This window comes from Schistocerca serialis, chromosome 1, assembly GCF_023864345.2.
Source record: "Schistocerca serialis cubense isolate TAMUIC-IGC-003099 chromosome 1, iqSchSeri2.2, whole genome shotgun sequence".
NCBI lineage: Eukaryota > Metazoa > Arthropoda > Insecta > Orthoptera > Acrididae > Schistocerca > Schistocerca serialis.
Genome location: NC_064638.1, coordinates 97,820,170 through 97,841,873, shown reverse-complemented (window position 1 = coordinate 97,841,873; position 21,704 = coordinate 97,820,170). Strand labels below are relative to the sequence as shown.

At 41.2% G+C, this 21,704-nt stretch overlaps 1 protein-coding gene across 1 annotated transcript in view; it reads right to left on the bottom strand.

The window, feature by feature from the left end:
• Positions 1–21,704, bottom strand: part of LOC126457050 (esterase FE4-like) — a 92,458-nt gene that overhangs the window by 47,514 nt on the left and 23,240 nt on the right. The window contains exons 3-5 of the mRNA XM_050093044.1: positions 20,065–20,221; positions 13,470–13,655; positions 10,776–10,975 (exon numbers count right to left, since the gene is read on the bottom strand). Coding sequence (XP_049949001.1) covers positions 10,776–10,975; positions 13,470–13,655; positions 20,065–20,221 — 543 coding nt within the window. The remainder of the gene's footprint in view (positions 1–10,775; positions 10,976–13,469; positions 13,656–20,064; positions 20,222–21,704) is intronic.

Here is a 21,704-nt window from a genome sequence, read left to right as displayed (position 1 = left end):
GTGGTTGTGCCCCTAAGGCATAAGATAGTGTGGTGTATTCAGCCGATAATTAAGTTCAAGAATTTGTACTGTAATGTTTGGTCAAATAAATAACGTTATATGTGTTCAAGTGTAACTGACAGCCGCTCATTTTGGCCCCCTTCCACAATCCCAACTACTTGTCCTGTCCTGCAGGTTTAGCAGGGTGTTTCAATGTTTATTCGAACATTGTGAGAGAACAGGTTTGTTCAGTCTTCATCATCTTGCAAGTATTCTACAGCTGTTGCCACTTCTCGCTTCCCGTTTTCCACTTCCTTTCCTCAAGGACCCTTGTTGAAGTCTTCTAGCAGCCATCACGTTCCAAGCTTATCGTTTCCAGCTCCTCACAGGTTTTCCGCGTTCTCTACATTGGCCATCGTCCATCGTTTCGAGGTGTCCATAACACTTTAGACGTTTCATCTCTATGGTGTCTCTTATTGATTTATCGACACGCACAGCCTCTCTTACGTTGATATTTGGCAAGCTGTCCATCGTGGAGATGCCACAACTTCCTCTCCAAAGTACCTCTCGACTGCAAGAAACATGTTTCTCTGAGGCATGTTTATTAACCACGTATCTGTTCCGTACATAGCGAAGTTTTCAACAGCTGAACGATATATCACCTGTTTGGTTATTTTTGTTATTTGTTATTCCAAACGACTGAGTTTATTGTGTCGTTTATGTCACCTTCACTGATATCACAACTAGGGCCCGGATTTTAATGACAAGTCATATTTTTTTCTGAACTATAGGGTGAATTTTAGAACAATTTATACACAAATCTAGCCATGTTAGTGTCGAAAAATGTATATTGATTGTGCATATAAAGTCATATTTCAACATATTTTAGTAACAGTTCATATTGCGGTTAACTTTTAATATAATAGGTCATATTTCCGTCAACTATTACCAAAAATGGATATACCGTTTTTCTCGTATCTTACGAGACACACAAATAAGAAAATGAATATGTTGCTCACGAGATAATATTTAGCGTGCTATTATGAAAGATAAACAGATAAATTAGTACTCAGCTTTATTCCTCAGGACTGTAGCACAAAATCGGTGTACCAGAACAGTCGTTTCGTGAACATAAAACATTGTTGCGCAGAGTCGACAATACGCTCTCAGAGCCAACAAAGGCGGCTTCTGCCGTAATAATCATCGCAGTCGCACACATGTTCGCAGTAACCAGTTTGAATACAGCCTTTGCCTTGTTCAACATGCCTTAAGCAAAGTGCTCCGACAGCGTAAAATTGCGAAGATATGTTCGAGAATTAGGAGAGAAGTTCTTTAGTACTAATGGGAAAATATTATTTTGTAAACTGTGTGAAGTTAAAGTTAGTGCAGAAAAGCGCTTAAATATGCAACAACACTGTAATACCGCTAAACACAGCAGCTGTGTGAAACGAAGTGCCGAAAATAACAGCAGGCAAACGCTGTTATTTGACCAGACAGGTCAATCGTCAACCGTGCAATCATTCTGCAAGGATTTGTGTGAGATGATGGTGTCCTGCAACATCCCATTGGAAAAGCTGAAGAATCCACACTTCAGACGGTTCTTGGAGAAGTATACAACACATCCAGTTCCAGATGAACCTACACTGAGAACTATTTATCCGTATGCTACAATGATGTGCTCAACAAAATACGAATTACTATTGCTGAGCAAAAGATCTGGCTGTCGATAGATGAAACTACGAATATTAGTGGGCGATATATTGCAAATGTTGTTGTTGGTGTTCTAAAAGTTGATGGCCCTGGAGATATGTTCCTACTAACGCGTGAAACTCTAGACAGAGTAAACAAATCGACAATTGTTATTTTGTTTGACAACTCTCTGAAGCTACTACAACCGTATGGTGTGAAAAGAGACAAAGTTTTGCTGCTTGTAACAGATGGTGCTTTATATATGGCTAAATAGCCAAAGGGCTTCAGATTCCCTACCCCAGTATGGTGTATGCCACTTGCCTTGCACACGTGTTGCACAGAGTTGCCGAAGAGGTGCGACCACCCTCACGTGGACAAATTAATTCCCTGTGGCAAGAAAATCTATGTGAAGGCTCCGCTACGGGTGCAGAAATTCAAGGAACAAGCACCTTCAACACCCCACCCACCTAAACCTGTTCTTACAACGATGGGGTTCTTGGCTTAAAGCTGCTGAGTATTACTGCACCAACTACAGCCAAATAAAGACAATCTTCTGTGAGCTTGATAGCTATGAATCAAGTGCTATCAAAATTGTGAAAGAAGTTTCTAAGATACATTGTCTCGAAACTTGGCATACATCAACGCCAATTTTTCAGTGATATCAAAAGTCATCAAACGACTGGAAGCTGTTGGCACTCAGCTATGTGAGGCCCTGAGTTTTGTGCGACATGTGCAGAGTGAGTTGGGTCGAGCTCGTGGTCATGTGGCTGACAAAGTGAAAACCAAATTGCAAAGTGTTCTCCAATGGAATCCTGGATATTCTATACCGTGCAAAATTAGCGACAGTCTTTCAGGGAATGCGCAACATTTGAAGATACTGAAACAAAGCTGAACTCCAGTGACCTGGCTGCCTTCAAATGCGCTCCAGTGACGTCATGTGAAGTGGAGAGGAGCTTTTCCAGGTGAAAAACTGTCCTCAGCGACAACCATAGATCTTTGACAATGGAAAACCAGAAACGAGCCTTGTGATCCAGTGCAACTTTGCAGATACTTAAGATTGACATATGGTGTTAAACAATGTGAAATACTATGCTTTAAATACTATGTAGAAATAAAAACATTGTTTTACTGTTTCGATAGATGATCTTTTCACTGTACTTTGTGTTTAGAAAATAAAATATTCAGACATTCAAAAATAGGTGCAAATTAGCCGCTAACCCTACAGAAAGAAAGAACCTTACTTACAATATTTGGAGAAGTGAATTTTGTATTACTTTATGGTGAATAAAAAATTAAATAAACAAACAAGAATGCTTTAAATAAACTTCTATTAAGGTCATATTTATGTAAGTTTTAGGTCATAAATGCTTGCATATTTCACTGTTTTTAGGTAATTAAAATCTGGGCCCTAATCATAACCCACAGATACTTAAGACTCACATCCCCTGATTCTACTGGCTCGAACCTCCAGATCCTCTATGGTATTGTCACCAGCCTTCAGACATTGGATTCCTGTCATGCTTATTGTGAGGGTCCACTTTTAACTCCCAAAGCGTCTACCCGGCATCGTCCTAGTCTCCTTCTACGATCACCTGGTCATCAGTGAAAAGAAGTGAGTACAAGATTTTGTCACTCACAGGGAGTTCCTCCAGGCTTTCAGTGCTTTTTCCTCATAGATTTTAAATGGCGCCTGTGCTATAGCAGGCTCTGATATAATACTCAAAAACGGTGTTTTTAAGTGAATTCATTCATGGACGGCTTACATTTCTTTAAGGTTCTCTTAGCATGGCATTTGATTTTCCTAGTAATTGAATTATGTGATGATTCTACTTTAGATCGGTTTTTTTACTTCTTCCTCCACCATTTCCAGTTTCCTTCCTCGAACACATAAAACAGTGATTTTTTAAATAGGGATTGGCTTGTCTGTTTGATACTTGGCTCTTTTTCTTAAGAGCCAGTAAATTCTAATTCGGCAATATCTATATTTGACTGTACTGTGGAGAACAGGCCCCAAATCAAGAAAAAACATGTTTCTCCAGTTTTATTGTAACACTTACGTTTAATACTTACATCATCTCTGTTGGAGTTTGTGTTAACCATCTCCCTATTGTTTGCAGCTAAATAATTAGAACTGTAGGCAAACAAAGCATAGTGTATATTCTTTTCCTGTTCCTTATTGTCACACATAGTAAACACTAGATATATGAAACGGAGATGACACCATAAATATACACCCTAATAAATATACGATGTTAAAAGTTTGTTCCATATTTTGTAAAAGTAAAGAACATAACTTGATATCAGTAAACTATTGAGATGTCTGAAATGTGCATTAAACATCTTTCCCAAGGATTGAATTCAACGACTACATACTGACAGTAACGAATTTAAGATCAAAATCTTTTCGTATAACAGATTGTTTTATGGTTTCCAACAGTATTCCCGGTTACAGATAGGCAAACAGATTTGCTACAATTTACTATATAATTCGACGTGTACCACCTACTCTGATTGCAGTGAAATCTTGGTTAAAGTGCTGGAGTTTTGCAATCGAATACTGCACCTGATGCAAATTCTAATTATGCCACTGTGTGTTGTATGGGAACTATATAGAAATATTAAATGCAAGGTTAAAAAAATAAGTCAGCGTCACCCCCGTTCTTTAAAACTGGCGTCATTATAGTTTTCTAAGCAGAGGAATCATTGGAACGGCGGTAATGCGGTAGATATTGAAGTGGGGAATTGTTTACTCCGTTTCTTGTAAGGGTAAGGCATCCTATAGCAAACGGATTTTTTAATGTGCTACAAAGTCAAGAAGACAGATATATGAAATATGATTCCACACAACACTCGTTTTTGTAGTAACTGCACCGTACGGAAGACACTTCGCCACTCAGACAACGATTGCTGTGTGATGGAGACACGTTTTGCGATACTTCATAATTAGACTTAGTTTCCTGGAGAGGATCGATAATTGTTGCAGGGACTGTCACACGGCTCCGAACGTAAATAAATGTAACTGTTGTACATGAATACGAGAAGAAGCACGTTACTGTCCATTATGCGACTGACAATAGCCCAGTGCGAACAGTAACAACCATGTTATACCTAGGAGTAACTGTCCGCACGAACATGAAGTAGAATGATCACATAATGCACCTCGTAGAAAAGTCAGATGCCATGATGAGGTTCATCATGACAATGTAGAACCTGTAATCCATCCACGAAAGAAGTGGTTTACAAAACACTTATTCGACCGATTTTTTGAGCACTGTCTGTCAGTCTCAGAGGCTTCCCTGGTTAGATTAATAGGGGAGACAGACAAGATACAACGCAGAGTAGCATGCATGCAATCGTTTAGTAGATGACTGCGGATATAAATCGTCTGCCAGTCTGCCAGTCATCATATTTTCTTTCATCAAAAACTAAATATTTAATTTCTTTCTGTATGGTGTTCTAAGCCATTCCACTGCAATTTTGTTATGCGACTGCATAACAGGTGCTAAGAATTCTTATTCTTCTGCGAAACACTTTAATTCTTAAAGGCTTGTGGCAATAGATTGCTAGACTACCTCTTCTTCTGCAAACGGCCTCTGCACGAGTAAACTTCCTTTATACCATGAACAAACAGCGAAGGATAAACATAGCTGACGCCACTATTCTGCCGAAATGAAGAAATTCGTGCCGATCACAACACACCATACCAAATGCCGGAAGAAATAGCGTCACATTGTTAAGTGAAACGTCGAGCTGTACTGACGTGGAGAACACGGTGTCATCACCTGATTTCCTAGAAACTTCGCTCAGTGGCTCAGTGGAAGAGGCGCCAAATAAGCGAACACCTCGACCGTTTCTAAAAACGCGACGGTCAAAGTTTTCTAGGTAATTTTGAGGTACTTTATGTGCCCTTTACCACGCGATATCTTCAGACGAAATGATGTGTCAGTGAATACCAACGCAGCTTTTTTTTTTTTTTTTCGCCCCATGTCTGAAATCCGACTATTGTTCTTATTTATTTTATTTTTATTGTTTTCATTTACCTACCCTTGTCCTTAGAAGGTCACTACGCGAATGTTTATTATCAAAATAATGAATACAATGGCGTTATATTAATTTTAAAATTACAACTGGGGTTCTTAATAAGTGCTACAGATTTATCATATTGTCACAGAAGAAGCTGGGTAGCACCGTGGTGTAGTGGATATGAAAGTGAACTGTCGCATCGAGGGTCGTGAGTTTAAAACTCACCTGGACTTTACAATTTTAATTTCTATATTCGGTTCGAGTACATTCTATAAGTATCCACAAATGACAATAATCATTGTACTGGAAGTTCGCTCCGCGCTCTTCTATGTGCAAGTGCTGAATAAACCTTCGTTAAGTAAAGTTAGTGTTCGTCATTCATCTACTTACACCTTCCTCAACATGACAATATTGTAAATGTGTGTATTGTATGTTGCGGAGTTACAATCTTTTTAAATTCTCATATTTTGATATTTCACTCTCATATCAATTCTAATATTTTATTGACACGTAGATTTGGAGCATTCCCTTGGATGATACCGATCGTAGACACATCCGAATCCCAGAAATTCCAAACACCAAAAATCGCGCGAATGCAGGTTTACCACAGTGACATTTATTCGTATGAGTCATAGTCGGGAAACAAACTTCATTAAAATTGGCGAAGGTTTCACGCATTGGCAGTAACTTAGCGACAGACAGTGTACAATGGATCACTTTTCCGTAAACATCCGGTTGCAATTGATTATGAATCAAGACACACTACAGGAAAACAATTTCAAACAGTCTTCTCATTTTGTTTAATTCATTCATCTGACACACAATTAGTAGACGAACAAGGGCAACGCTGTATCATTACACACCGGAAAACATTCGTTTAGTAATCTTCTAGAGACATGGGTGTACAAATGAAAACTAAAAATAAAAGTAACAATCGGGTTTCAAACACAGGGCGCAAGATTAAAAATTCGCGACGCTAACCTCAGTGTAACCATTTCCCCTAAGGAGACCTCACGGTAAAAGTCACATAAACTACCTGAAAATACCTCGAAAACTTTCACCGTCGTTTATTCAGAAACGTTGGGATATCTATGGATAAGCTGAGACACGTGTTGCTTACTTTGACCCCCCTTCCCCTGAGCGTAATTTCTAGGAAATCAGGTGACAGCACTTGCTGTGTTCTTCTCATGAGCAGCTACAAGAAAGCCCAGGCAAAGCCGAGACATACCAAGTAAGGCTGAGAGAGGCCGACACTTGGACCGCGGGTACATTGTGCACCCACACATTTTTGCATTCTGTGGTCGACCCTGGCTTAGATGGTGACTCTGGCTGGCAGAGTGAAGGCATGTCTTACCTCCTTCTGTTGCTGGGTGGTTGCGTGTATGTGTGTGTGCCAGGGAAGGGGGCGGGGGGGTTAGCTAATATGTACGTTTATACGCATGCACTGCTGCCAGCGGCTACTGGCCTGACATGCCTTCTCTAACACTGTATCCACATGTGGTGGAGGGTCCCTAGTGCTCAAAGGGCTGTCAGTCAGCCATTGAGCGGGCCAATGGTAGTAGAAGGGTGCACTGACACAGCAAGGTGGCTGGAGACTGATGAATACGGTGGTGCTAAAGAAGCTTCAAAATGGTTCAGATGGCTCTGAGCACTATTGGACTTAACATCTATGGTCATCAGTCCCCTAGAACTTAGAACTACTTAAACCTAACTAACCTAAGCACATCACACACATCCGTGCCCGAGGCAGGATTCGAATTTGCGACCGTAGCGGTTGCGCGGCTCCAGACTGTAGCGCCTAGAACCGCTCGGCCACTCCGGCCGGCTCGGCTGGTACAGCTTAACCACATAAAACGACGCCTTTTGCAATTGCTAAACATGGAAACAGGAGCTATCAGTGAGTAATTTGTTTATGCACTTATGCAGAGTACTTGATACATGGCCAGGATGTACTTTGTCTAATAAATAATCCCCAACACCTCCACACAGTAAATGTTACACAGCAGGCGTGTATGAAATGTAACCTGCACCTCCATAATGCAATTTAGGGACATCCTGTGTATGACTGTAGTGAGTTTTTAACCTCATAATGACTTAGATAGTTTTTCATATCCCACCATTTTTACAGATCCACTATGCCGTTGGGTCTGACTTAACTTTCAGGAGCCTGTTGGTGACATTAGTATGTCGGCCATAGTCGACTATTAACTATACTAGTTAAGGTATCTGGTGATCAACTTGTGTCCTACATTATAGCCATTAAGATAAGTGGAACATAATTATAGACGCCGTGTCATAGATCATACAAATGAAGGTAGGATACGTCAGAAAAATTCTGCTAAGCATATCGTTTCGTAAATTACGGCTATAAAGATAAAGGTGACATAAATACACAAAGCAAGGCTGGTCGCGATAAGGATAATTAAATAACTACTTTTATAACAAATAAATAGCAATTAAGAACCAAGGATAACACCCAGAGTCATAGATTAGACAGACACAAACACAGAATGACAGCCAAACTGACCTAATGAATGAGGGAGGAGGGGGAAGGTGTTCAGTTTGTTTGCATAATGGTCAAAAACCATGTGGTACATGTCGCCCGTCCTTCTGTCCCTCTGCTTGTACAGACATAGCTCTACTACTTGTATTGTCAAGCATTAAGTAGTTACTTACATTTTGTAATTGATTTGTAACGATTGAGGATCACTGTCATATCATGCAGGCCTAAATTAGCGAATAACAAAAATGCAACACTGTTACTGTCTATAACAGAGTCAGCCTTAATGATGGCCTGAATTTGGAGAGGGAGAAGTCCATACGTTTCTGCAAGTATATTACTTATTAATGATTATATCCCTTAGAGATACCAGATTTCTTGGATGTTTGACTGATACATTTCAGCCGTTGTTCCAAATAGTCCTAGACATTTCCCAAGGAATTGGGATTAAGTGATTTAGCTGGTCATCTGAGGTATGATAGGGTGCCTGAGTGTTGGCCAGACAAAGAAAGTGTCCGTGAAAGTCTGTAAACATGGCAGTTATCTGTCATCTTGGAAGACGGGAATGTCTACAGCACACTCATCATGAAGATGTAAAAGTAAGAGCAACACTTGGTAACTGGAAATGTTAATGAAAACGTCATGATTCCTTTTCACGGTAACCTAAATATCTGGGCCCAAGTCACGATACGAGAAACACCTCCAAACGTAAGAAAAAGCAAAATGAAAAAAAAAAATATAAATCAATCCCAAAGTTTTTACATCATACACTACAGGCGTCGATGATTAATCATCATCATGAGATGGAAAGTGTAGTTTACATACATGCTCTTAGTGAAAAACATTGGCGATTTCTTGCAAGAGCGTTGGGCCGATCAAAAGGTTAGGTTGTCACTTGCGTTATTAGTAGTTAAATCAAGCAACTTTTTGAAACATAACGCTGAATAATTATTTAAATGTCTAACTGAGTTCTATATGCTTATCAGTAGTGCAACCGTTTTCTCACGTGCATCGTAACTCCCAGTACTCATACATTACAGTCATAAATTTTATTACTAACGTGCTTTGTGCTAATCATAAACGTAACTATTTCCCTATATATATATATCTTAAATCCTATTTCATTGGAGTCATAAATACGATAACGTGGGCATAACATATGGGGCCCTTTTCATGTACTTTCAAATAGTTCCACAATTTACTTAAATGCATTCCTCACTATAATATTAAAAAAATATAAAAATCTAACATAGTTAAAAACGTATGGCTTCCAGAAATATTTTAATCAATTCCTAGTGTTGTCATACAACAAAATATTACTGTTTCCAAAATATTACTGTTTCTGTGTCTCAATACCACAAGAACTGTACATGCATCTCCTAATTCAGTTTATGTTCACTACGAATCTGTTATTTAAACTACTGGCCCTAAAATCTTCGACGATAAATTTAGCTTCTGTGCTACAAAACCAAAAAATTGTATGACGAATGTACAGTGAGACGTATACGCGGTTTTCCGCGCCAGAATGCAACACACATATTGTTCTTTTTGCATTGTTTGCCATCTCACGTCTATAAACACTACGGCTGATTCACTTCGGTATTAAAAGATGCATGAAATAGTCAATGCTTGCCACTAGGAGCAGCTACATAAAAAATTCTCTCCACCGGCCGTTGGTGATAGTGTCTAATAGCATTATCTAATAGCACTATGGATGACGTAAAAGCTCTCTGACTTGTGCAGAATTATTTTTTTTTAATTTAAATGAAATGTCGCAGTCCGTGCAGCATTTTCCATAATGATGTTATTATAATGATGATCACAGAGCCGTTTCCAGCCTGCACTACACACTCCACACACAGAAGAGGTTCAAAGTCTCATTGGGTCGTTATGAGTTCCATCATTTGAAAATGGGAAAAATCGTGACTCATCGGACCAGTATACGCGCCTTACGTCAACTACTGTCGAAGTTTTGTGTTGTTTGGCCCATTGAACACATCCAATTTTATATGCTAAAGTGAGCGACAGCTATTTGCAACGTAACAGACTTCAAATGTCTATCCTGCAGTTCTCTTAGCAATGTTCCCTCTGAAACAGGTCAAGTTGCACTTGTACTCTTTGACAGTAACAATTCCTGTCTTGTTTGTAAATAATAGTCATTGCCAACGCGTGACACTCGACTCTGGCCCCTGTCATTTAAGAATTTTTTTACAACCACTGTTCTAATGTCATTGTACGTTACTGTGGGTAGTACACCATTCGCTGTAGACACGTTGGTTGTCTGCATTGAAACACCAGTAAATCTGGCTGCTTTGTTCACGATTTGGTCAGAGGCACGATACCTCAATTATGCCTCTCTGTCACATCCCCACGTCGACCCATCTTAATACAATGTTTCTGTACAATCAACTGGCACAAGGCACTACCTTGCCACCATGAGGCATGTCAGCAGTGAAGGGTGACATGACCACCTACTACAACTTATACACTATCGACAGCACTCCAAATCGGCTAATGTGTTTTTTTTAATCGGATTCTTAAATTTTGAATTCTAAGCTTATGCAGAGCGTTTGAAATACAGTACCTCTTCTGTGCGACCCAACATGGCGCTCTCCTGTAGCAGTCTAGCAGGCTGCTTGCTGAGGAACTCCACAAGCTCCTTGGAGTCCTGCGTCTTCAGGCCCAGGTGCTCTCCCAGCAAAAAGGACCTCGTACGCACGTCCTTCGAGAAGAGTCCATCGCCTGTCGCTACTCCACTCTGGGCGATGGCTCTCCGGAATAGGCCTGCAGAAGTGAAAGCTCCCAAAAATGATATCTGCATCCACATCTATGTCTACATCCACAACTACTTCTAGAGCTACATCCTAGCCGAAATCGACATCTGTGTTTATGTATAATCTATTGAAAGGTGGCTACACTGAGCCACTGCGCCAGAGATTGCGCCAAAGAGTATTATTAAGCCGCCTCCAGAGTGCGTGGGCAGAGCTCGTAGAAGTCAGTGCCTGTTAAGAACTCGTGGTAGTCAGTGCCTGTCGAGGTCTCGTAGTAGTCTGTGTTGAGATGTAGCAGAGAGTGATTATTGAGAGGTAGCGGCAGGCAGTTCTTGCCGAGAAGTTGTGATGGCCACTGCTTGTCGTGAAGTCGGAGTGGATATGTGGTAGTAGGGAGTGTTTGTTCCATGTTTCATGCAGTTTTTTGATGGGAGAGATAGCAGATGTTATTCTAATAAAGATATTGTAACGATCAGAGTGCTTTTCGTCAATATATATGAAGGTAAAATATTGCGTGTTTTTTCATTATTTCCATGTTTTAAATAATGCATCATTACAGGTTCAGTCAACAAAGCATCTGGCTTGTGTGCTTGTATTAGAGTGTAATTCTGGTTTTCTTGAGTAATTATGGTATTTTTATTTCCTTTAGTTACTTCAGTATAAATGGTATTTAAAATTTCTTGTCTTGTTGAAGAAGAACCGTGCCAGATGTGTACGTTGAGTCACACTCCCACACACAGAACAGTTACTCTTGTGCTTATTGGTTTCGTAGATTTTATAGTTGCTGGGGACTTAATTAATTAAATGTGTTTACGAAAATTTTCTTTCATTGTTTGTTGCAGTCAGATTGCGTAATAATTCTAGTCAGGGCCAACCGTTTACGAGAATAGTGTAATCGGACAGACAGCTACTAAAAACTAAAAAATATTTGCATCATATTTAATTAAGCCCCCATGCACTATGTTTCCTATATATGACTACATCTACACCTACTTGTGTGTCTACTTCTTCGTCTACATGTGCACATATATTTGCATTTATAACTACATCTATGTCTACATCTGGACATAAGTCTACCTCTACTGATCACGCAAAATATTTTACAGTGCCAGCGGACGGTGGTTTGTACCACTGCTAGCCATTCCTCTTTCTGGTTCGCTAACAAAGGAAATGGGCCAAAAATGATGTCCTGTATGCCTCTGTATGGTCCCTAATAACCTTACAGTTCTTAAGCTAAATGTACTTTGCAGACAGTGAAGTCTCTGTGTCACGAATGGAGTTTCCCTGTACTTCCTTAACAGCATTCTGCAGGCCGTATTTCACAGCTCTTCAATGATTCAGAAAAGACATTTAAAGCTATCAAAACCTATTACAATCTTATTGATGCTAGTTTCGATTTTAAATCACCATACGTTCGATAAATGTTGCAACGTAATATGGAAGGACAGTTAGTGACCATCGGCAGTCCAGGCAATACATATGACTCACTGTATCGAGCATGGACATCACACACATCCATGCCCGAGGCAGGATTCGAACCTGCTACCGTAGCGGTCGCGCGGTTCCAGACTGAAGCGCCTAGAACCACTCGGCCACAACGGCCGGCGGCGTGTCGTTGCCTGTACGTGGATCAACTGATCGAAGCCTGTAATGAGTCATGATAAACAAGCATGCACCCTACGTAGCTATGCGAAAATATTTATTACTTTCGGTGCTAATCAGTTCCATCGAACTGCGGAGTAGAGCCATAGCCACTTTTGCGCTATAAAATGGAAGCTCCTAACTTGTACATCCGATGCCGATAAACTGAGCTACATTGAGGGGAATGGAAACGCCTGTGGGACAAATTGATCAAAATTTCCTTCTTATACGAGGTTATTTTTAGTATTTTCAATAACTGATGGGGAAGTGAATAAATGATGCCAGATAAGAGAATGTGAGAACGAATTAACAAATCAAAGCGTGAACGACTGGGACTAAGTAAGTCAAGGAATGAATTTTGAAGTTTTTTTACGAATAAAGATAGGGAAAACGTGAATAATGCATGAAGGAAAATGTAAAGGTCTACAGTTCTTAAGAATCTGACACCACTAGCTCATAATGTAAAAAGGTAGGAAGGAAATTTTCTATGAGCTTCTCGAAGATACCGACCTGCTTTTCATTTTAAGCGATATTTTATAACTACTACAAACTAGAAATGTGGGCGGCGATGGTTATTTGAATTCCATCGCTCACCGTTACAAGTACGGTGCTTCAACCTGTGCAACACCTATCTCAGTTGAAGGTTTAGATTCATCATTGGCTTCATCAAGAAGCATCTCGTCGAATACCCAGAATGATTCAGAGAAATCAGGACTGCCGAAAGAGGATCCGATGTCAACTCACTGTCACACCACCATAGTAATCATCAGAGAAAGATTTTCTGAACGCATTAGACATCTGGTTATATTCGAGAGTATGCCTGGCAACATCAACAGCCAGAAACCCTGTTGCCTCCATTTGCTTACCTTTCGCCATTGGGGAGAGAACTAGCGCGTGGCAGGACCAGCCTCCTGCGCTGCACCCAAAGATGGTGATGTTGTCGGGGTCTCCGCCAAAGCTGGAGATGTTGTCCCGAACCCACCGCAGCGCCATTACCTGGTCCTTGAAGCCCATGTTGCCAGGAACTACATTGTCACCCGTGCTCAGGAAGCCTGCAACAGAGTGGATATATATACAATGTTAGCAATTAAAACTGCGACACCAGGGTGGAGAGAAAATAAAATTTACATCACTATTAGTATAGTAGGTGATTCGGGGATACAATCTGTACACATAACTTATATCTGTAGGAACAATGGTGAGCCGTGGTAAAAATAAAGTTGCCACTCTTCCACCGTAAGAGCCCTTTTAAAAACAAGTTGCACCTTTGGTAGAAAATAAGTTCTTAGTGTGAGTGTTTGTACCATTTCCATCCCTCTTATGGGGTGCATAGTTAATGAGTTTGTGTGAGTTGTTAAAAATTTTAGTATAAAGTAATTTGGTGCGTTGCAGATTTGCACCAGTGTAGTTTTCCAGAGGTCTTTGTTGGCGGTCGTGACTACGGCCGTGTTGAAAGGGAGCGGAAGCTTCTCAGCCCGAAGGCTCCTACTGTAACAAAAAAAAAAAAAAAACTCTGAATAATTGTAACTTGATATTTCGAGGGTGCTTTTCTGCATATAATTTTAAAACTGTTTTGAAAAGGCTTTTAGGAATAAAATGCACATTTGTTAAATTGTAACTTGATATTTGGAGGGTGCTTTTCTCCTTATAAATTTTAAATCTATTTTTGAAAAGGCTTTTATGAATAAAATTTCCATTGCTTGAAAAAATTTAATTTGTGTCCATCAGTTACTCCTTGGCAACTACTTCCACGGTCACATAGTGTGTTAATGTTCTTGATGAATCGCTAGTAAATAAAGTAAATTCTTTAAGAAAAAATTTTGAAGGTAAATTTTCAACGGTTCAAATGGTATTGAAGCTGCCCATTGAATCGAACTGATCTTCGGTGACAGCTACCTACATTCAAACTCCGCAAGCCGCCAGAAAGAGCGTGAAGGAGGATACCTTGTACAGCTGCTTTGTATTTCTTTTTCTGCTCCACTCGCAGACGGGGAGAGGGAAAAAAGACTGCTCAAGTCCCTCCTGTACATAAAGCCCGTTTCATTTCATGTTACCTTGCAACGTTACGCCTAGATATGTAATCGATGTAATTGTGCCAAACGCCACACATCTAACACTGTACTTGAACACTGAAGGATTGTTTTTCCAACTCATCTGCATTAACTTACATTTTTCCACATTTAGAGATAGCAGCTATTTATCACGCCAAACGAAAATTCTAGTCAGTCCAGCTAGGATCTTCAATGACTTATCGAAGGCATTTGAACGTGTCTGTTAGACATTCTTTTAGGGAATACATGAATCAACAGACATTTGATTTGATTTTTATTAAAGATTCAGAAATCATAAAGTTGCCCTAGACTAATTACACAAAGATCGACGCCGCATAATCTGCATGGGAAGAAATTGAAATGGAGGCCCACAGCGTTCGCTTATTGGCTGACTACTGTTTTTGCCTTATAGCGTACCATTTCATTTGAGCCAGGAGGAAGAAATTACTCTGTTTACAGGTGATAAAAGCATTGTTGTGAAGCTGTGCAAAGACGCATTAACAGAGAACGTAGTGACTGACTGGTTTTCAACAAATTTGCTAGCTTTGAAATTTGAAAAATAAAAATCATCTGCAAAATTGCAATGTCAAAAATGCGTGACATCCTATTAACCGAGAACACCAACAAGAGAAAATAAGCAGGTCATAAAGTACTTACTTTTGCCATAAGAAGAACCGCCAATTATAGAGATACGGAAGTCAGTACTTGAACATGTGTGCATATTTTCAAGAGCGTATGTCTTATGAGATAATATTCTGGGGTAATTCCTATCTTAGACAAAAGGTATTCTTCGCCCAGAATAAAATAAACAGAATTAAGTGTGGTGCTCAGTTCTTTTTACTTAGGTATATTAATCACAGCCCCACTACATACTTAAAAATACACAATATTTTAATTTTTCTGTGGAGACACACGATTCTTCGCTGTACATAATGCGACGTCATTCACTGCTCCATTCCAAACGCAGCCGTTTGTGTTGTGGTGTTAAAGACAGCCTACGCATGGTCTGGTAATTCCCTAGTCGAGCTGCTGATAGCCTCGGATCAATGGCGCAAGATAACACACAATGTTGAAGGGGTCTATTACTTGTTCTAGAATGGTAAGCGCAGATGTGAAGGGGGTTACGACGTGCTTGATGCACACGATCTCGCCGGCGAGATCGTGTACCAGCACTCTCAATTGAAGATGGCGGCCAGATGGACCGCTGAAATATTGTGTCAAGATGACGTTATGATCCGGCTGCACACCCGAGAAGAATATTATCAATTATTACACCGGGAAAGCCTTCGTAATCACAGCCCTACTCAATATTAGGCAGGTGTACCAGTTCCTTTGGCTCTTAAATGTATTATGTTTATTACATATCTACTACTAGCGAGCAATTTTTCCTGCCACATTGCATCCACTCATCGACTACCGTATACTGACTGCCGTGTCTGCTACGCTAGATTGTCTCTGCCGAAGACCATTAAGGTAACTGCGGCCTTGGCCTATGAGAAGCGAGGTTTCCGAGACTCATCGTCAGGTTTTCGGATGATGAGCAGGGACAAAGCATTTTTCTTCTTGTTTTAATCGGTTCGAGCCTCTTATTGAGTTTTTGCCTGTCTGTAGTAAGGTTTATTAATGTGTGTGGCTGCACTGAATTATCTTGAGAAAGAGAGAGATCTATTTATGAAAGCAGAGATTGGTTTATATTGGTAATATTATAATCATATATACAGCTCTTCTCCATGCTTCCACTCCGGACCATAGAGTAATACTTTTCTTCAGCTATGTGCTTCACGAGGCATGTTAGACTAGTGGGATTTCTTATCAACTGATGTCAAATGAATAACAGAGTGGTATTTGCAATTAAGATTACTGTGGGGCAGAGTCCATTCTGTTTCATACTGTATCTGATTTGTGATCGGATTTAGCAACCCGGTATTCTATTCACGAAAGGGTTTTTCGTTATGTTTTTCATATCTACGTTATGAAGCAAGTTCTGACGTAATTGTTTAATCACATGTCGCAAATCGACTCCATATAAATTGATTGCTGTAGAATTAGGTGTAACTTTACTAGCAAAAGACATAAGGTTTGCTAAGTTTGGACAGTGAGACAAGAATTTCTCCACTGTTGGTGTGATGGCGGAAGTAGCTAGCTGCAGACCTATGGGCAGTGCGCGCACATAACAGGGAAATGGCACCCTTGTTTCCCTGACCAAAACACTTGAATGGTCTCGCTTCAGGTGGCGGAATTCCTAAGACGGAGATACGACGTCTGTTAGCAAAAGGCGTGACAGAATTTCTGGTTGCTGTGGTGAATGGTAGCTAGCTCTAACTGTGGAAAAATGTAAGTTAGTGGGCATGTGTAGGAAGAATGAATCTGTAATGTTCGGTTACAGTATTGCTGGTTTTCTGTTAGTCGTTTAAATATCTGGGCGTAACGTTACGAAGCGATATGAAATCGAACGAGCATAACTGTAGAAGGGAAGGCAAATAGTCGACTTCGGGTTAGTGGGAGACTTTTAGGGAAGAGTGGTTCACCTGTAAAGGAGACCGCAAATAGGACAATGGTGTGACCTATTCTTGAGTACTGCTCCAGTGTTTGGGATCCGCAACAGGCTGGATTGAAAAGACATCGAATCAGTTCAGAAGCGGGCTGCTAGATCTGTGGATGGTAGGGTCTAACAACACGTAACTGTTAGGAGATGCATCGGGAACTCAAATCGATATCCCTAGAGGGAAGGTGACGTTCTTTCCGAGAGACACTCTTGAGAAAATTTAGAAATGCTTTGGAAACTTCCCTGGAGGGGCACTATTGGAAAAATTTAGAGAACCTGCTTTTGAAGCTGACTGCTGAACGATTCTAATGCCGCCAACATACAATGCGCGCAAGGACCACGAAGATAAGATTCGAGAAAGTAGGGTTCATACGTAGGCATATAGATAGTTGTTTTTCTCTCGCTCTATTTTCGAGTGGAACAGAAAAGGAGATGATCAGTAGCGGTACAGGGCACCCTCCGCCGCGCACCTTACGGTGGCTTTCGGAGTATCTATGTAGATGTAGATATAGCTGTAGGCCCTTAAGAGGCCCTGAGCGAAGCTAGAACGGCCCACGGACTCTCCCACTCAAGTATGCATATTAGGTCTTCCGTCGGTGTTCCTTACACAGCGTGGGAAAACAGCTGCCTCCTTGCCCAGAAGAATTCTCAGCCAATCACGGCGAGAGCCGTGTATAGCGCCAACCCCTAGTGTGTTTTTTGTTATTTTTCGCGCTATTTCGAAGGGAACAGAGAAGTTCTCGATTGGCAGTGTTGCAAAACTCGCAAATCCTTCCATCCACGGGATACTTTCGGGAGTGGGACGAAGCGCAAGAGACACACGTCGCAACTTCGGGGCATACGTTGAATGTACACTCAGAGATCTATAGGGGTCCAGTTGCAGCTTGGCGATGTTCCGGCGCGATTATTTTGAGTAAGTGTTCTACTTAGAATTGCACTGGTCTGCGCAGGTTGCAATTTGCGTAATTATTCAGCAACGAGAGTTATTCTCTTGTTTATCGTACATATGTCTCACTATAGGAATTTTGAACCAATCATGCTAAGTTAAGTAGAATTTGTGAGGTGCTCAGATTTAGACTAGTCGTTTGATTTATCCTGCAGCAGTCTTCCACATGAAATTCTGGCGGCTTCGGCACATATAAACATAATCAGCAGCTCTGAATAATCTCATACTGCTGACTGATGTCAATAATTCCTGCGTACTTGTACTCCCATTAATGTTGATCTCGCACCCAACAATTCAATTAAATAATTAAATGTTTTAATAGGATATGAGTGGTTTAGGTGTCATCTTTTCTTCCTAGATGGCAACGGCCAGTGGATACACCGGTTCCCGTCAGACCACCGAAGTTAAGCAATGTCGGGCGTGGCCGGCACTTGGATGGGTCACCATCAGGGCCGCTATGCGCTATTGCAATTTTTCGGGGTTCACTCAGCCGCGTGATGCCAATTGAGGAGCTACTCGACCGAATAGTAGCGGCTCCGGTCACAGAAAACCATCATAACGACCGGGAGAGTGGTGTGCTGACCACACGCCCCTCCTATCCGCACCCTCACTGAGGACGACACGGCGGTCGGATGGTCCCGATGGGCCACTTGTGGCCTGAAGACGGAGTGCTGCTTTTCTTCCTTGCGACCATATATTTAACAAATATCGTCAGTACATTCTATATTTCTAAACTGTGGTCTTGCTGTGACGGTGTTTTTCCTTTTAAAACAGATGCCTTTATTAGGAACATTCCCAAGTGGAAGAAGTTTGATATAATTATTTTATTTTGAGTAATTGATGGTCACCCACAAGTGCACAGAGCAGATTGTGTGATCGTTCATTGTCAGTGCGTTTTATGGTGTTATTTTGCCTACAAGGCGTAACATTAAACAGAATGTGTTGAGTTGGCAAGTGTTGCTAGACACTGCTGAACCACAGACCAACCACCCACAAGACAAGTTTAAACCAAAGAACAGAGAACATGCAGAGTGCTTTTGTAACTGTGCCAAGGGCAATACATGAGTCACGTACCATTAAACTTAATGTTTTGTATAAGAAGTTTGTACTAGTGGGATGCAGTACTAATTACAAGGTTAAAGAGAATCTCATGTCTGTATTTAAGTTTCATTCCTTCGTCAGGTTAAGTAAATAAACTACTTTTGCGTGATGGCGATACTGCGCAGATATGAGGTCTTGCACCAGTGCCTCATGCATACGTAACTAAAGGAATCTCGTACTTTTAATTCAGTCAATAGTGCATTCAGAACTGCTTCTGCTCTCAGATGTCTCACATGAAGAACTCTTTTCGTTTAGGAAATTATTTTCAGATCACGAAAGATAAACTTGTCTTCAGAACTTCACAGCAGAAGCTGCTTCGTCATCCTAATAATATGTTTTGTAATAACGTTACAGTACCGGCTCACAACAACCAAGATATATAGATTGATAACTGAATTCTCGATTTTATGAAATCTAGGTGTTCCTTACGAGATTCAAACTTAAGTTCAGCAAAGAGAAAGTTAACCAATGACCAATGGTAAATCATTGCAAACTTCAAAAGTATCCGCTGTGCCAAGTATGTGTATCTGTGACGAATCATACCTGAGGGCATTAGGATTACTTTCTTCGGCGCTCTTTTCACTTTGGAAAGAGGGCATCTTTAATCAGAGAAATTTAAAACTGAACGTCCACTTCTGCAAGTAAAGGCTTTCGGACAATCATTTTTATTTTCCATTTTTTACAGCGAATATACGAGTTAATGCAAACGAATTTGTTGCCATATAACATTATCTGTATTCTCTGTGCTGCATACCTCCTTATGATATGAAACAAGGAATTATTATTGTAGTTGTTATGATTATTCTTGCTCTACATACCGAGCACCCCCAGCCGGTAGTTGAAGGAGACCATGATGATGCCGTGTTGTATAAGCAGGTCCGGCCCGAACCAGTCTTCATTGCCTGAGAAGGCAGACAGCCCGCCTCCGTGCACCATGAACATGACGGGTAGGCCGCGGGCGCCTTCCGAAGGCAACTGTGGGAGAAAAATGAGAGTTTAGAACATCTGAGAGGAAGAACCTGGCACACTTCTCAACGTGTTATCAGGCAGACGTTAGTGGAATGGAAGCACCGCAGTAACGGCAGATTGTCGAAGCGTCAGTTCAGTGCACAGAATAATGTGTGATACGGAAAGCGTTCACTTTTTAATATAATCATGTGGACCAAACGATGGGCATTTAATTAAATATAAGTGTGTTACATGGCTTAGGAAATAAATTCTTAGTTAATGTGGTCTATATAAAGAAGTTGCAGTTTTATAAACATAATAAAATGTAGATACGCTGAGCAGCGCCGCTTAGTGCAGGGACTAGCCGCTGATTCTCAACACAAACAAATGCAACACTTTGCTCCAATATAGAAGGTTTACTGTGAGATCGGCAGTCAATCACTGGTATAGGCACATGCAGTAAAAATACTACTGGCCATTAAAATTGCTACACCAAGATGCAGATGATAAACGCGTATTCATAGGACAAATATATTATACTAGAACTGACATGTGACTACATTTTCACGCAATTTCGGTGCCTACATCTTGAGAAATCGGTACCCAGAACAACCACCTCTCGGCGTAATAACGGCCTTGATATGCCTGGGCATTGAGTCAAACAGAGCTTGGATGGCGTGTACAGGTACAGCTGTCCATGCAGCTTCGACACGATACCACACTTCATCAAGAGTAGAGACTGGCGTATTGTGACGAGCCAGTTGCAGAGCCACCATTGACCAGACGTTTTCAGTTGGTGAGAGATCTGGAGAACGTGCTGGCCAGGGCAGCAGTCCAACATTTTCTGTATCCAGAAAGGCCCGTACAGGACTTGCAATATGCGGTCGTGCATTATCCTGCTGAAATGTGGGGTTTCGCAGGGATCGAATGAAGAATAGAGCCATGGGTTGTAACACATCTGATATATAACGTCCACTGTTCAAAGTGCCGTCAATGAGAACAAGAGGTGACTGAGACGTGTAACCAATGGCACCACATACCATCACGCCGGGTGATACGCCAGTATGGCGATGACGAATACACGCTTCCAATGTGCGTTCACCGCGATGTCGCCAAACACGGATGCGACCATCATGATGCTGTAAACAGAACCTGGATTCATTTGAAAAAATGACGTTTTGCCATTCGTGCACCCAGGTTCACCGTTGAGTACATCATCGCAGGAGCTCCTGTCTGTGATGCAGCGTCAAGGGTAACGGCAGCCATGGTCCCCGAGCTGATAGTCCATGCTGCTGCAAACGTCGTCGAACTCTTCGTGCAGATGGTTGTTGTCTTGCGAACGTCTCCATCTGTTGAGTCAGGGATCGAGACGTGGCTGCACGAGCCGTTGCAGCCAAGCGGATAAGATGCCTGTCGTCATCTCGACTGCCAGTGATACGAGGCCGTTGGGGTCCAGCACGGCGTTCCGTATTACCCTCCTGAACCCACCGATTCCATATTCTGGTAACAG